This window comes from Amblyraja radiata, chromosome 27 (genome assembly GCF_010909765.2).
Source record: "Amblyraja radiata isolate CabotCenter1 chromosome 27, sAmbRad1.1.pri, whole genome shotgun sequence".
In the NCBI taxonomy this organism is placed as follows: Eukaryota; Metazoa; Chordata; class Chondrichthyes; order Rajiformes; family Rajidae; genus Amblyraja; species Amblyraja radiata.
In genome coordinates this window covers 8,850,213-8,868,307 of record NC_045982.1, presented here as the reverse complement: position 1 = coordinate 8,868,307, position 18,095 = coordinate 8,850,213, and the positions used below count along the sequence as shown (strand labels likewise).

The window sequence follows — 18,095 nt, the reverse complement described above, 5'->3', positions numbered from 1 at the left end:
CTAGAGTAACCTTTATATCATCATACATACACTTGCTATTTTTCATTGAATAATTATTATACCCAGTCATTAATGAATATAACTCACTTGAAAAATGCCCAGAAAATGTATGGGAAAATTTGAGGAAATGTAGATTTCTGTGTCAGATCATTCATAACCAGGGAAACTCCTGGAACTGCAAATGAGAACAAAGAAAACTGTGGCTAATGAACAGTTCTGAAGTTGGCAAGAATAGAACGAGATATCTGGAAATTTAAACAGGCCAATTAGAAATGCCAATTAAGTATCTACGTTAAAGCTTAAACTTTAATCTAAACGTAAATTTAAACTCAAGTTTAAAGTTAAAATCCAAATTTAAACTGTTGAGAGTTATTTTTTTAAGCCAAAACTCACAATTTAAACTTAGTCCTTCCTATACCTTTTAAATTGTAGGAAAGCCATTTTAGAGATCAATATATTTAAATATTTAAACAGTTAAAAATGTTGCACTTATCCCAAAGGTGCAGTGGTCAGCAGATCCAAACCAGAATCAGACCTCCTTCAGGGAGGCAGAGAAATAGACAACAGAGGACACAGCAGGATTTTAATGCATTCACTATACCCCAGTATATCCCTGCCTGTACAGGCTGAACTGTGCTTAGTCCAGTTGTAAAATTATATTGGAGAAGGTACAAAAATCTTTAACTTTGCGTTTAAATCCAACCTATAGGATTAGTACAAGTGTCAGAGATAATAGGGAGAAAGGCAGGAGAATGGCGTTAGGAGGGAAATAGATCAGTCATTATTGAATGGCAGAGTAGACTTGATGGGCCGAATATACCTAATATGATGGTCATAAAGACAGCCGAAAATGGTATATGGACACACTGATCGGTTTTGTAGTCAATGCCTACTATGTTCTGTTGTGCTGAAGCAAAGCAAAAATGTCATTGTCCTATCAGGAACACATGACAATAAACTCTCTTGAATCTTTAATCTTGAAATTATATTTTTGGAAAATTAATTTCAAACCTAGTCCCATTTAGAATATGGCACACAAATTTAGATGGGTTGCACTGAAAAAGGAATAGTTTGACAGCAGAGCAATCACCCTAATGAATGGGATCACAAGAAGTTGTGTGCTATCTGTTTAAATAAACTTTGCAGGTATAACATTGAAATAATAATTGAAGCAATAAGCAAATATAGTGGAGGTCACCCATTTCCATATAGTACTCTGTCTTGTGAAGCACAAATAAATAATTTTAATAATGTATGCAGTTGGGTAAAATTTTTAATTAGCCATTATAATTTGCTTAGCTTGAAAATTCAAATTCAAAAGGTTGTCTAAACTTTTTATTTAGACATCAATGAAGCACATCAAGTCACTGAACAAAATGTTATTTTTAATCTACTGATTTTTGCATGGATTGATACAGAATTCATGGTATACAGGGGACTTGATCCAACTGGTCTGTCAATTATCACATTTATTTTGCCCATGCTCTCAACCAGTTTCCCATTAATCATACTATTTATTCTGGGTTTTTTTTTGTGGTAGTGGGTACCACATTAAGGGCAGAGTCTCAACACTCAAAGAGGCCGTTTAATTTACTGAGTTCCCACAGACCATTAAGTATCCATCTGCACTAAAGATAGACATAAAATGCTGGAGTAACTCAGCGGGACAAGCGGGTCGAGACCCTTTATCAGACTGAGAGTCAGGGGAGAGGGAGATGGAGATATGGACGGGCAGGGTGTGAAAACGAGACATCAAAAGGGATGGTGTTCAAGGAAAATGTAGAATCATTGTTGGCTAGGGGGAGGTGAGAACAAAGCTTACAGAGATCAAATTTAATCAGGAGGACAGTCAGACTGGTCAGAGAACGTGGGGAGGGAGGGATGAAGAGGGAAAGCAAGGGTTATAAAGTAGATTGGATTGTAAGCTACCGAAGCGAAATATGAGGTGCTGTTCCTACAATTTGTGTTGAGCCTACTCTGACAGTGGAGGCGGCCCAGGGCAGAAAGATCAGTGTGGGAATGGGAGGAGGAGTTAAGCTGGGAGACTATGCAGGTTTTGATATATATACATATACATATATACACACACACACACACATATATATATATATTGTCCACACCTGGAACAGCAGATCCAGTGGATGAGGTTGGAGGAGGTGCAAGTGAACCTCTGCCTCACCTAAAAGAACTGTCAGGGTCCTTGGACGGAGTCAAGGGAGGAGGTACAAGGACAGGTGTTGAATCTTCTGCAGTTGCACGGGAAAGCAACTGTGGGGGGGGGGGGGGGGGGGTTGGGTGGGAAGGGATGTTAAGGGGTGAAAGGTGAGGACTCTGTCCCTGTTGCAACTGGGGGGGGGAGGGGGAGCAAGAGCAGAGCTGCGGGGTATCGAGGAGACACGTGTGAGGGCCTCATATATGATGGCAGAGGGGAACCCCTGTTCCCTAAAGAATGAGGACATCTCAGATGTCCTGGTATGGAATACCTCACCTTGGGCGCAGATGCAATGTAGACAGAGGAATTGGGAGTAGGGGATAGGAGGCAGGGTAGGAAGAAGTGTTGTCTAGATAGCTGTGGGAATCAGTAGCATTTCTCCCTCAACTACCTCCCCCCCCCCCCCCCCCAAAAACAGATTTTACACTGCCAATCAAACTATTGAGACGTAGAAGGGCGCCCAGAAGAAACCCATGAGGTCACAGGGAGAATGTACAAACTCCAAACAAAGAGCATTGGAAGTCAAGATTGAACATAGGTCCCTGACGATGAGAGGGACTACACTTGGCGCAGCAGCCAAACTTTGGCAGTAAGCTCCAGTACAGCAGTGGCCTATTCATCTGTCTATTGGCATGGTGGATAGATTAGCAATCCTGGCTGCTAAGAATGTATACAATGTTTCACATCCTTAGGAAGTTGCAACCCACCTTGCAGGGTATTTGTGTAATGCTCAGTCAACAACACAAGGATGATGTGGCAGCAACAGAGTGCAGAATAGATTCACCAGGATGTTACCTGGAATGGATGGTTGTAGTTATGGGGAGAGATCGAATTGACTGTGCTTATTCTCTATGGAACACAGGGGGTCGAGGAATGACATTGGAAATTTATAAAATTATGAGGGACATATATTTTCCACACAAAGAGTGGTAGTTATCTGGAACAAGCTGCAGAGACAGCGAAATTAGATACAGCTATAACGTTTAAAAGGCATTTGGAGAGGTGTTGGTGTAGGAAAGGTAGACATGGATGTGGCTAACACTGGCAAGTGGGATTAGCACATATAGGCATTACAGCCACCATTGACAAAGACAGCAAAAAGGGGACCCTGCTTCTGTACTGTACTATTCGATGAACATTCATCAATTTTTCACCAAGCTTCGAACAAGAGCAAATGCTAATTCTTTAAATGTCATCTAAGGCACCACTCCTCAAAACCAACCACAAAACCAAGGTTTAACATTTGGCCCGAAGGATTGTATGTTCAGTAATGCAACACTCCTTTATTCATATAATACTTAAATGTCAGCCAAGAATGTGCATCTTCAATGTTTGGGCTAAACACAGAACATCCACCCTTAGAGCACCAGCAAATAAATAATTGGTTTTCAGAACCCATCCTCTTTGCTCCTAACTAAGGAAGAGCAGCATGCAATATATCAATTTGACAAAATCTTTTAGCAACAAATTTGGAGTTAAATGCTTTTTTTTGGTTTCAAAGTACAAGAAGATTTAAATTAATTTTTATCTAAAACTGCCTAGCTTCATTATTCTAACAAATTTCCCAGGCAAAGTAGTAATGATTTCATGCCTGATATCAATTCCAATTAAATAGGCATAGGCCAAATGCTCTACTCAGATGGAAGAGATAAACCAGCCTCAATGATATTCATCTGTTCAAAATAGTGAAGATTAAATCAATATTCAGTAATAATGATCCTTCAACAGTTATTTAGTCACTTTGGTTTGACGTAAAGCAATTTTTTAAGATTTAAATATTTTGAGGTCAAAATCTGTTTGCCTGCCTATAATTTAGAAAGTTCGCATTTAAAATATAATTTCTGATAACCATCCAAGATCCTGAACTTCCAATTGGGTATACTTACATTTAAAAACATATTTTGGTCTTTACTAGCTCCACTGAAGGTGTATTTTTTACTAGTCATTATATACTTGGTCCCCATCTACAAGTACATCTGTAGCTGCCCTTGGAGACTGACAGTGAGAAAAGTTTTGTAATGGAAGATTTTGTATAATTGAGTTCAAGAATTCTGAAGGTCAGATGAGAGATAGTGATGTTATCCATGGTCTTCTGAATGATGAAAGTTCATGGCTCCGGGGCATCACTGCACAATCTTCACACGGTAACTATTGCAGCCACAGTATCCGAATGAGGGAGAGATGCGACATCAAGTAGTCTGCCTTGCTTAATGCGTTCTCTGGTGCACTTTTTATATTGTTGACCTCATGGTAAACTATCTGACAAGTTGAACAGCACAAGATAGACATCCATCTGTTTATCTATGTTTTATGTGCTTATTATTATTACAAACCCTATTGATGTGGGAAATTTAACAAATTTCTTCAGTCAGTCACCCAACATCACCATAACACACACACTTAAAATAGCTATCACATTTGGAGTTAGAGAATTTAATATTCTATTATTTAGGAAAATGTCTTCCAATTCAAACAATGATTTATGACAGCTTCAGCCATTGTGATATTTCTTCATAGATTCTTCCTCAATACTAAATTAGTTGCACTGCACATCACTCCATTAAAATCTGAATGGAAATGACAAACCCCCAAATTCATCTTGCACATTAAGAACATTTAGTCTGTCAGCTAGGACTGGTCTAAAATACGTGCCACAGTGGCTTAAATCAAGGAATGAATCCTTTGCACTAAATCAATGAGCTCAGTCAACCAAAAGAACATGCATAAAAATGTACTCAACAGGTGATGACAGAGCAAAATGAAATTATATTTTATCAAAATATATTTAAGAGTAATTATCACTCTGCTTGTTGAGTAGCTGCAGTCTTATCTCAATGTATCCCCTGATTTCTTCAACTGGGTTCAAATCTTCTAGCTGTGTGGTCAGTGCAGTTATCACCATTGTTATTATTTCAAACCATAAGTGAAAAGAGAAATCACATTTGAGCCAATACACTTTTATTATATGATATACTTGTGCGACACCCTGAATTTATCGCCTCAATGCTTCATCCTATTGTAATACAACAGAAAATATTATCCAGACACTACCCAAGGTTCGAAGGACAAAATCTAAAATGTCAATAATTGCAGGATGAGGGATTACAGTGCAAGAGCACACTGAACATTTCACATCCCTCCTTAATGTTTTCTGATATCTAGTGACATTTATAAGCCATTAAACTCAGACAAAATTAGGATTACCAGGGTTTAAGTAAACAGATTTTCTTGTATATGCATATTAAAAAAAAAAAGAAACTTAACACTTAATACTCAAAAGTTCCAACTGACTTTTGAAAGTTGACAATTTCACCATGTTACAACTTTCCAATTAACATTTCTTAGTATGACCAACCTTTTTAACACACTCCTCCTCCTCTTGACGTTTTTCGTAATGAGAAAAGTCATCAAAGATGGAGGTCATATGCTTGTAACTGGCAATAATTTTCAGAACCTGCTTGGCCTTTTCCAAGGGCACCTCCTGAGTGTCTCGGGAGTTGGTGACAGGTTTATTCTCATTGTTTTCCAGACGAATATGCCGCAGTTGACTATTGGGCACGTCCTTCACAAATATCCACCTGACGTCAAACCGTCCCTTCCACTTATCCTGAGACCACACCCCAGCACAAGTGTTGTAGTCTACAGTTGACTTCATCTCGGCAACACCACAAAAGTGACCACTCCCATTGACACTAAACAAGAGGTAAACAGGGCCCTTGCCGTTCATCGTACGGTAGGCTGCATCCAGTCTCTTGTTGCCATGCTCGGTACTACACCAAATGGAATATTTAATAGAGCGATGGATGTCATCCTCAGAGTAGCTCTTAATGATGAAAACTCGTCCATGTTTGGGGTTCCAGTCAAAATCCTTAGGGTTGTAGTTGTTGACAGAACGCAATTTCTCCAAAACTGGGTGCGCTTCCACTGAGGCAGAATTTGAATTCCCATGCGGCAGCCCGATGCCTCCAGTATCCACGCCATTTTGGCCAAATCCCGCAGCACGGTTGCGGGGTGCAACCCAGCGATTTGGCTGCGGCTGCTGCTGCACTGGCTGTGAGGACACCTGCTGCTGCTGGCCCGAGGACACTTGTTGAGGCTGCATATTGACCACCTGCTGGTTCACCGGCAGCTGAGGTGGCTGGCCTTGTTGCTGGCCACTGGCATGAGTTGATGGCGGAGGAGCCGTTTTGGCCACTGTCCCTTTGTTATCCCAAGTACCAATATCCATATTATGTTTAATTGGAGGCGGTGGAAGAGATGGCCCACTGGACCCACCTTTTGCTTTCTTGGGTTGGGGTTTTGCAGGCTTGCTTGCAATGTCCGCCCATGAAGCTGGCTTGGGGGGAGCAATTGTAGTTGGTGGCATGGGATTAGAAGGTATCGCATTATTGGAAATAGTCGATATAGGATTGCTCCCAACAGCAGAACCTACCATTTTAGATACATTACTAGCAACCTCACCACCACTTATTTTCAGTCCTGCCATTCCATGGTCAATGCTATTCATACCTGGTGCTTTATTCAGTGTATCGTTGGCAAAGGTTGACTGTCCATCCATCATAGCTCCGCCCAGAGAGCTAGGAGGATAGGCATAACTGCTGGGGCTATAGCCTGAGCTTTGAGTGGACTGTCCCTGAGAACTGCTGGTCCCCCAAGCTGAGAAGTCCACGCCACTCGGAAAGAAGTTAAACCCATGCTGGCTCATGAAAGGAGTATTACCCAAAGTCCCAGGCTGTCCAAACATGGCATCAGGTAGAAAATGATGCTCTCCATTACTCAGCTGTCCATATGATGTCAGATAGGGCATAGGTGGATCTCCTCCAGTGGACCAAGCCGCCTCACTCAACGAATACTGGAACCCTATAGATGGACTATAGTAACTTGGTAGGTAGGAGTCAGACATGGCAGTATATGTATTGTTCTGCAAAACAAAAATAAAAATATTCAGTAATGAAAGACATTACACAGAATGAGCACTTTGGACAATCTAAATTATATTAAAACATTTAGATTAACTGCCAATGAACAGCATAAATATGCAACGCTCTCACTGGGATTTTCATATCATTGATATAGCTGCACAAAGTTATCATGCCACTTTAAACATCAATTATAGCAACAGAAAGAAACGTGCAACAGGAATCTCAAGACCATATGGTCGATACAGTACAACCCCATAATTATAAAACTATTACAGATTTGCGATTGGAAACTACTTGGTACAAGACATTTATGGCTAAAGAATGAAATTTAAAAGCCATGTAAAGAACACATTAAATTGGAATAAAAATTAGAAATTTCAGATTCCCGAGTTTGTTATCTTTACTCCACATATACTCCAATCTTCATACAATAGGTCTATCACACACAAGATATTTTTATGTTGAAAAAACATTGCATGTACAATTACATTATCTGGAAATATGGGGAATTCTGCCCTAGTCACTAAATGGCAGAATGGATTATACGTAACATAATTTGAGGGCATGAAGATTCTTTCTGTTAGCATTCCATCTTTTATGGAACTAGTCTGATTATCTAAATTCAGCAAAAACTTGTTCCTAACTGAACAGATTATTAATACTAGTCCCTGAATAGAATTATACTAATACTAGTCTAGCATAATGTTTGACAGTGCTTGAGAAAGCATGAAGCACAAAAGTTGCGCTTTTACCCAATTTGCAAATGTTCACACCATTTGCTTCTATTAACATGTCCCACAACGCAAGTACAAATTTTTAAGTACAAATCAGCTTGCAAAATACTTCCAACACTCTATACACAATATCACAATCACACAAAATTGACTGAGCAACAGTTAATCGGATTTCAACTTTTTTCCGTGCAATACATAGGTTTAAAATACTTTGCTTCAAGTACAGCTCAGACTCTGCAAAGCAACTTGGCTAGAAACATTTACATGGAAGTACATAAATGTAATCTTTACTGAAGTTCAAACCATATGCATAATTATATTGTATTAAAATTACGAGCATTATGGAGAAATACCACAATCTATTATTCATTTCTATTGTAACAAATCACAGGACATATCCTTTGCAATGTTGAGAGCACAAAAAAAGGAAACATTATATCATTTTCCAGCAAGATAAAACTAATACTTTATTTGGAATGGTTTTCCAGCTACAAGCTGATTGCAGTTAATTTTCCATGAGTTAACTGGATGTAGCTTGATTCCCCTTCAATTTGACATCAACTACATTTAACAATTTGACATTCCTGCACGATCCCCCTCGTAACATTCAGATATCTAACCAGGAAGAGACATTAGTAATTTCCCCTCAAAGGCTTAACAAAGATGGGCACCAAAAATCAGTGATCTTACACAGTAGATTCTTGTCCCATTATTGCAGCTGCTTTAACTAAAGATGTGCCTGAAACTCCATATAAAACAAACTAAATATATAGTCTCAGAAGAAAATGTTACAACTGCTTGCATTTACAGAAGATGCCAAGTGTGCAAACTGCTACCTGAATCTCACCTTGGGTCTCTGTGAGTCATGACTCCATAGGAAACAAACTCTCTCTTTATTTGAACTTCATAAGGTATAATAATAATAATAATATATTTTATTGTCATTGCACATAAGTGCAACGAGATTTGGGTATGCAGCTTCCATCCGACAGTTGTGAGCAAGATAGCAAAAAAAAGTAGTTTTGGGAGCAGGAGAGGAAAGGAGTGTTTGGGAGAAGAAAAGATTGTAGAAGGACAAGTAAGGAATACTTCAGCAAATGATTAATCAGGACCAAACACTTGTTATGGGACAGGAAAAAAGGGACACAGCAGATCTCACTTAGCTGCAGCAAGATTGGCAGTCAGTCAGGTTTTAAAATGCAACTTAGTGAAAGGAAGAATTCAATAAGAGCAAGGCGGGGCAAGGTGAAGTTGGAGAACAGGATTTATGGCCGGGAGAACATTTAAAGATTTGGCTTGAGACCAAGGAGGAAATTCAGGGATCTAAATGATTCTAAAAATAAATATTTCACCATTGAGGAGCAATATGCATTAAGTTGTAATTTAGTTTAGTGAACAGTTGCTCTAAATGAACAATTCACACCTTGATTCACACTTCTGATGTTTTTCAGGCCACCTATGAAAAGATTGGCAAAAATATAAAACGGACAACTATCGTAAAGGAATATCACCGTTTTGCCACTATCTGGACACATATTGGACTGCATAAGTCTACTGCAACAGTATAGGAGGCGGGAAAACTCTCTAGTCAAAAAGTAACAATCCAAGAAGGAATCCCTTGCAAATCTGAAATGGAACAATTGGAATGGAAAATTGAAGGGGAAAAAAAATTGGAAAAATAGGAAAAGCTTCGAACAGAAAATCTGAAAAGTCATAGCGAAAAGCTATTCAATCAGAGTGCAAAAACCCAGAGCCTGAAGTTCAGATAAAGCATGAAAAGATAACTGTGGATGTGGGTCAGCAGACATTAGGATTAAATTTGGAGATATATTGGCATTAGAATATGATGGAACTCAACATAAGGTTGATTAAATGAATGGCACTTGGGACAAGTTAATTAGGTTAGCCAGGCAGCTCTTTTCCCGTCAATCATAACAATTGACAAGTTAAGAGCATAGTCTTGGATATCATGTGAATTACAGAGGTGGAGAAAAAGGGAGACCTGGCACCAGATATGACTTAAGTTTATGGTAATAAGAGGCTGTGGTTAAGGACAAGTAAAGAAATTCAATGATCTTGCAACATAAAGGATATATGTATGAGGTTAAGCAGGATACTGAGGCATTAATTAGTCACTCGTATTTATAGCATTTCATTTTAAATTTCCAGTGTCTGCACTTTCTTGCTCCCTATGCTGGGGAGAAGATAATTTTTACATTAAAATATTGCAGGTGCTGAAAATGAAAAATAAAAACACAATGGAAATATTGATAATGAAAGGTCAGTGACATTAACTCTCTCCATAAATGTTGGCTGCTGTAAGCAGCATCTCCAGAAGGTTTCCGTTTTAGGCCATTGTATCCCCTTTTGTGTCATTCTGGCTGAAACCGGTAAACTTACCAAGGCCATTCAATCATGATGACTAAGTATTGTCTGAGCTATCGGGGAGAGAACCTTTTAGAAAATATTTTCAAATGGGAGTGCCCAGCTTATTATCTCAACCTCCATCAATGAAGTTTTGAAATATTAATCATATCTGCCAGCATTCTCGTCCTTTTTATTGCCTTTTAATTCCTCTCATTCGGATTAGTGCAACTGTAATTCCCCAAGATGTTTTGGGAGACATTTCAAATACCTGGGTGGGGATTCAAAACACACCGAAGAACAAACCAATATTAGGTTTAGAATCTTACAGTTCTTAAGTAGTTAAAATTAAAAGGAAATAAAAGTTTACAAGATGCTAGGGGATTGGAGGGTGGCAAACATTGTGCCTTTATTTAAGGGTTGCAAAAAAAATAAAAAAATGACAACAATAGACCAGTAAGCCTAACATCTGTGGTAGACAAGTTACTGGAGCAGAGCAGATTCAAAGTGATACATGCATTTGGAAAGATGTGGTTTGATTAACAATAGCCACGTTGGCTTTGTATCCGGGAGTCAGGTAGTCAGGGGCTTACTGGTCTTCATCAGTCAGGGCATTGAATACAAAGAGGCAACATTTTCCACATAGTGGGTTGTACATATATGGAACAAGATGCCAGAGCAATTGGTCCATGCAGGTACAATAATATAATTGGACAGATACGTGGATACAAAAAGTTTAGAGGGATATGGGCATCGTGGGCACATGGACGAGTCAGGCTGAAGGGCCTGCTCCCCTACTCTATGACCGATTTCCACAGCCAACAATTTACCATTTTCTGATCTTAGTGTTCTTTTGTGGAATTGTGTACATAATGTTCTCTACACATGCACAAGTAAATTCATCACAAAAGGTATTTGCTTGTAAACACATTTAACCCCTGGCAAACTATTATTCTTCAGAGTACTAATAACGAAAGATGGTAGAATCTAGAACTGGGGGGTCAGGGTCATAAAATAAGGGGTTGACCTTATGATAGATCTTGCAGGAATGTTTGCATTCCGAAGGTAAATAGCACCAAAATACCCTAACATACAACTGAAACTTGTAAACCATGGTTAGGCTGTAGTTGGATGGAAAGAAGGAAGGCAACAACAGATGATATACACATGTTTATAATATGCTCACATTATCCAAGATTATTTAAAATATTGTTAGACAACCTGGGCAGTTGTTCATCACAACAATCAAAGCCATGTGATAGTTGCAAAGAGTAATCAACGGTTAACCCCCCCCCCCCCCGAAAATTAATACTTCCACTTAACCTCCCTCTACAACTTTAAACTTTTCTATGTAACCGAGAAAAAAAAGAACAAACACAAAATTCAACATTAATACCGGGGCAATGGCAACTTTATTCTTGACAAAGTTTTCAACATTCTCTAAATTAACATTCTTTTTTCCTCTCCCATTAAAAGCACACTTATTAGTAAAATACACACACACTCACCTGCCTGGTCTGAGTGTTCAGATAAGGCTCAAAATCATCATCATTGAGTGCATCCTTTTGGTGAACTGCTCCATTTTGCACTATAAAAGAAATGGTCACAGAATCATTGAGAAAGTTATGGCACAGAATCAGCCCAATGAGACTACGCCAAACATCAAGCATCTATTTTCACACCAATTCTACACTAATCCATTTTATTCTCCCCACATTACCATTAATCCATGATTCCCATCAGCCCTCCCCACCCGTAGAGTCTACCAATCATCTATACACTAGAGGAAATTTATAGCGGTCAATCTTTTGCGATGACGGAGGACATCACAGCACCCAGAGGAAACCCATGTAGCCATCTAGGAGAATGTACAAGCTCTCTACCGACAGCACTGTGGGTCAGGATCAAAACCAAGTCACTGGAAGGCAGCTGCTCTAATTGTTTTTGCTACGATTGGAAGAGTGTGAAAATGGAGGAGGAAGAGTGGGAAAATGGAAGGGGGATGCAGTACCTGATCAATCGAAGATAGACACAAAATGCTGGAGTAACCCAGTGGGACGGGCAGCATCTCTGGAAAGAAGGAATGGGCGACGCTTCGGGTCTGACTACAGAAGGAAGAAGGGTTTCGAACCGAACGGTACCCAATCCTTCTTTCCAGAGATACTGCCTGTCCCGCTGAGTTACTCCAGCATTTTGTGTCTATCTTCTGTGTATAACCAGCATCTGCAGTTCCTTCCCACACAAAACTTATCAATAGCAGCAAACCTCCAATAGCCAACTGGGGAGTCATTAGCCACCAGGACTAAATGAAAGCTGGATCTGGTTACGTATGAAATAGAGAACTGAAAAAAAATTAGATGGAACACAAAAACATCTTGTTTAGCCCCATTCCAATAGCGCTCTGTCCTAGATAACTTGCAGAAAGAGAAACAAAACATTAGCATCCTTACTAGACACTCCTGCACTTTTAAACTGGCATGACTCACAAGCTCACCATAGTCTTATTTACTTAGTAGGCAAGTCAAGCACGTGGTGTAACCATTCAAAGATATGGCATTCCTGCCAAGATAAAATGCTAAATGCCTTTCCTGGTACATTGTTGCGTTAACAGGGCATATAAACAGTTTAAAAACACCAGGCAACCAGGAATACATCCCTTGTCCAGCACTTTGAATATATATCTTAGGAGTTATCAGAAAAAAATTGTGCTTTTACATGAACGTGTCCACAATGTGAATTGCACGTTCCAAAGCAAAAAAATGAAATGATCAAATTCTGCCTAGTATGCATTTAGAAAGTCGCATTTAATCCTAATTGTGGATAATTTGTGCCAGAGCACAAATGATGTTTTACAATTTGTCAGAGCAATACCAATCTAAGAAGATGCAAATCAACCAAAATTCCACACCTAATCAAGATAAAATGTCCTCTGTAGAAAAGTCCAACATCTTTGGACATCAACCAATTTAACACTCCCAAACAGTACCCACAGCAATATTGAACCTCACCGATGCTTATGTACCCCATACTCTAGCACATACCTTACACCATAAGATTGTTGAAAATTTGGGGATGGACAAGGAAGAAACAAAACTGGAAATAGAAAACAAGTTTCTGCAGAAACAAGGAACTGCAGATAACTGGTTTACACAAAAGGACACAAAGTGCTGGAGTAACTCAGCTGGTCAAGCAGCATCTCTGGAACACATGGATAGGTGATGTTTCAGGTCTGGACCCGTCTTCAGTTTGACCCACTAAATTATTCCATCACTTTGTGTCCAAACAACGTTTCTGGTTTGATACCTCCCCACAACAAATCTGCTGCTGTTTGCATTACAACTAAAATCACATCAACAATAACAAAGAAGCTTTCGAACTGTACTTAAGACTGCAGAAAGTGATAACATAACCTTTACAGATATAAGAAATGTTTTCATTGGTCTATATCCATCAGTTGGCCGTGTATTTACAATTTACAGCAAAATTAAGCGATTCCTGATCGATCTTTCTCTAGATTCCATACCAGAAAAAATTACCAAACACAAGCCTGAGAATGTGGTATGATTAATTCGTAACAGGTCATTTTAGTTTAATTTGCTACAGGTTATTAGCCCGTGTGATATCTGTCTCAAGATTATTTACTTAGTGCTATAATCTATTTCACCCCTGTTTGAGGCCAATTGCCAACAAACCAATGTAGAAGCGTGCACAAACAAAAGATAGAGGTCTTTGAAGGAGGAGAAAGTTACAAACTGTTTGGAAAGTCAGACTGATTAATACTTGAATAATCAACTTCTTATGGGCAGGGGATATGTACCATTTTGGCAGAGATCAAATATTCAGCAAGGCAACAAGGAGGGGAAAGCATTTATTTATTTCTGTGGAGAGCATCCTGAGTGGGAGCATCATCACCTGGAGGGGGAACACCACCAAGAGGGACCAACTGGCTCTGAGGTGGGTGGTTCGCTCAGCTGAGCGGACCATCAAAACCACCCTTCCCAACCTGCAGGACATCTACACCAAGCGCTGCAGGTCAAGAGCCAGGAGAATTATCCAGGACCACACTCACCCCAACAACAGACTGTTTTCCCTGCTGCCTTCAGGGAAACGGTACCGGCTGCTCAGGGCCAACACGGAGAGAATGAGGAGTAGTTTCTTTCCCCAGGCCATGAGACTGCTGAACGAGGACTGAGTGTCGCCGCCCCCCCCCTCCCCCAGCCCCCCAACACCCAAACCCTCCCCACCAGCACCTGCATCCCCGCCCAAACCCCCCGCCCCACCACCATCAAACACACACACGGGACTGAACTGGATGGAACATGCTGTTATCACAGGTGTTCCACGGCACTTGTCACTTTGCTTGTAACAGCACTACTTGTTATGTGGTATATTTATGGGGTATGTGTTATATGTAGGTAGTGGGTATTGTTTTATGTGGGTTATGTGGTATCTATGGGGTACATATTTATTATGTGTTATATGTGGGTTATGTGTAAGTGGGGAACCATGCACAACTGGACAGGCACTTAAGCATTTCACTACTGGTTATACCTGTATAATTGAGTATGTGACCAATAGACTTAAACTTGAACTTCTTGTACACTGATGATAAATAGGGTGCTGGTGTAACTGTAAATATTTATATTTGAATGTGTGCTTATTTTTCCAGAAATACAGGTTATTTAAACCAACACAAACAAGTTTACTCCAGGTGAATAAACTTTGGAAAGAAATTAGTAATATCTTGCCTCAAAAAGACCACAACATAATGACAGAAAATAATGGGACGGTTTAAGAGTGGTAACACAAATGTAGCCAGCCCCAGGGTGTGGGCACAAAGCAAAATAACACATATACTTTGTTGACCTCATTGATAAATATCAAAATTAACAAAATTTTACAAATGAACACAAGGACTTCGACTAAAAATATGGGCATGGCTGAGTGCTAATGGTATCAAATGGATCCAAGTTTTTCAAACAGACTAATTTTTTTTGTAATCGAGGCTTTTTTTTCAATGGCCAGTTCATTGTAAGATTGTTAAACACCATAAAATGAAAATCGTCATTCAACGAAAATTTGTCACACAAGAGACTGCAGATGCTGGAATCTGGAGCAAAAAGGAAAAACTGGAGGGATTCAGCGGATCGTGCAACGTCTATGTAGGCAGATGTTGCTCGATGTTTCGGGTCGAGAACCCTGTGCAAGGACTCAAACGTGGTGACATTGCCCTCCCTTATTTCTAAAAACACTGATTTAAACCTTCAAATCGTAGAAGTGCGCCATTTTTTGAAAGAAAAATCTAAAACTCAGGAAGATTTACGATCAATCGAAATGTCTCGAGAAAACCCAAAATGATGATGCTGCAGAAACACATTAGTCATGCTTCCTGTTCAGGTTGCGATGTGTATCTTAAAGGATCTTTTAAAATAAATCTCCCGTGACAGGTTTATACCCCAAGGGGGGGAAATAAGGTTAAAAGGGCAGTGAAGGGAAGGGCTGGTTGGGACTGGAAAGGGGGAAATTTATCGGGGGATTGACTCAACTCGAGCCCCAGGCTTTCAGGCCTGTCCACTGCCGTTTCCTTCTTACCCCACCCCGCTAAACGCACGAGTTTTCCTCAGACACAAAATGTTGGGAGTAACTCCGCGGGTCAGGCAGCATCTCTGGCGAGAGGGAAGGGGTGACATTTCAGGTGGGGAGCCTCGGTAAAGACGTCTTCAGACAAGTCTGACCCGAAACCTCAGCCGTCCCTTCTCTCCGGAGATGTTGATGTTGCCTGTCCCTGTCCCGCTGAGTTACTCCAGCAATTGTGTGTATGTTTGTGTGTGTGTCCGTCCATCTTCGGTGTAAAACCAGCATCTGCAGTTCCTTCCTAACACGAGTTTTCTTCACCCCTGGCGTGGATGTGGAGGGGGAGACGGTTTCGTTTTGTTTTGGTGGTGGGGGAAGGAAGGGGGAGCCGCTCCCGCCTTTCACACGCGGGCCCGGCCACCATTTTAGAACCAAAGCCCAGGACAGCCCGAGACTGCGGGGCTTTCAGTCGAGTCGAGCCCAGTCCGCCTTACCTTTGTTTCCTTGGCCTTTCGGTCTCTGCGTCGGCGGGTTTCCAGAGAGTGGGGAGGAAAAAAAAGAGAGAAGGGAAGAAATCATTAATGGAGAGAGAGAGAGAGGGAGGCCAGGGCCAAGGCCGCGGCCTAGCGAGTCACCGTCATCCTCCCACCCCCGCGCCCTCCCGTACATCCTCCCCCCTCCCACCACCACCACCCGCACCCCGTGCACAGGGAGACCCGCTCCCGGAGAGGGAGGAATGGAGGGAAGGAGGGTAAACGCCGTACCTGATCCAGGACGCTGGCGGCCGACATTTCTTCATGAACCGAGAGCAGGGGGTGTGGGGAGGGGAGGGTGAAGGGGAGGGAGGGAGGGGAGGGGGGTGGGAGAGAGTCGTTACGCGGCTCCCGAGGCTGTGGGTTGGGCTCCGAGCGGCCTGGCACAGGCCGGACCGGGTATTTTCTAATCTCTGCGCTGGATGGGGAGGGTTGTTGTTGATTTTTGTGGAGGTGGTATTATTTTGTTTAATATCCCACCCGCTCCGAGCGAGTCCCGGTGCCGGTCTCGGTGCGCTCCTGTTATCGACGGCTAATGCCGCTCACTTTCTCCCCCCCTCTCCCCTCGGGACGGGCTGGGCTTGCTCTGCTATTGCTGTGCTTCACTCCCTCACTCCCACACACCCACACACAATGGCAGCGCCGCTCGCTTGGGCCGCAGGAGAACCGCTCCCTCTCCTTCCCTTCCCACTACAACCCCGCCCGCAGCGCCACCTGGCAGGCCGGCGGACCATTCCTCACTGTGTAGGCAGGTGGACACACACACACACACACACACAGACAACAGGTGCTGGAGTAGGCCATTCGGCCCTTCGAGCCTGCACCGCCATTCAATATGATCATGGCTGATCATCCAACTCACAGTATCCCATCCCTGCCTTCTCTCCATACCCCCTGATCCCTTTAGCCACATCTAACTCCCTCTTAAATATAGTCAATGAACTGGCACAACGTTACCAAATTTACCACTGAGACCTCATTTTACGTATAATGTACAGTTGCGGTCACCATACTACAGGAAGGATGTGTTTCCACTGGATACGAGACAGAGAAGGTTCACCGGGACGCTGCCTGGATTGAAGGAATATTCACGGGGAAAGTTTGTATAACATAGAAACATAGAAAATAGGTGCAGGAGTCGAGCCTGCACCGCCATTCAATATGATCATGGCTGATCATCCAACTCAGTATCCTGTACCTGCCTTCTCTCCATACCCCCTGTACCCTTAAGCCACAAGAGCCACATCTACAAGTAGGCTCTGCAGAGAGTCTACCCGAAAAGTCACCCATTCCTTCCATCCAGAGATGCTGCCTGTCCTGCTGAGTTACTCCAGCATTTTGTGTGTCTATCTTGGGTGTGAAGCAGCATCTGCAGTTCCTAGTGTAGGAAGGAACTGCAGAGAGAACAGAGAGGTTGAGAAGGAGTTTCTTCCCAGAGGCCATTAGGACTGTAAACTCCTATCTCACCAGGGACTAACTTTTACAGTACCACTCTACTGCTTTTTTTTAAATTGCTGTCTTTTCCCCTTTTTCCTTCCGCCCACAATATTTAATATGTGAAAGAATATGTGATTCTGTTCCATTCTGTTTATAGTTTGTTTGGTTGTTTGTTTGTCTTTTTGCACAAAGTCCGCGAGCATTGCCACTTTTCATTTCACTGCACATCTCGTATGTGTATGTGACGAATAAACTTGACTTGACTTAACTCCCTCTTAAATATAGCCAATGAACTGGCCTCAACTACTTTCTGTGGCAG

At 41.4% G+C, this 18,095-nt stretch overlaps 1 protein-coding gene across 2 annotated transcripts in view; it reads right to left on the bottom strand.

Moving 5' to 3' along the window:
- Window positions 1-17,049, bottom strand: part of ythdf2 (YTH N6-methyladenosine RNA binding protein 2) — a 30,259-nt gene extending 13,210 nt beyond the window's left edge. The window contains exons 1-4 of one of the 2 annotated variants that reach the window (XM_033045053.1): window positions 16,571-17,049; window positions 16,301-16,325; window positions 11,741-11,820; window positions 5,568-7,133 (exon numbers count right to left, since the gene is read on the bottom strand). In XM_033045053.1, coding sequence (XP_032900944.1) covers window positions 5,568-7,133; window positions 11,741-11,820; window positions 16,301-16,325; window positions 16,571-16,597 — 1,698 coding nt within the window. In that variant the 5' untranslated portion in view covers window positions 16,598-17,049. The remainder of the gene's footprint in view (window positions 1-5,567; window positions 7,134-11,740; window positions 11,821-16,300; window positions 16,326-16,570) is intronic. The other variant, XM_033045054.1, reaches the window with a different exon arrangement.
- Window positions 17,050-18,095: the final 1,046 nt, after the last annotated feature.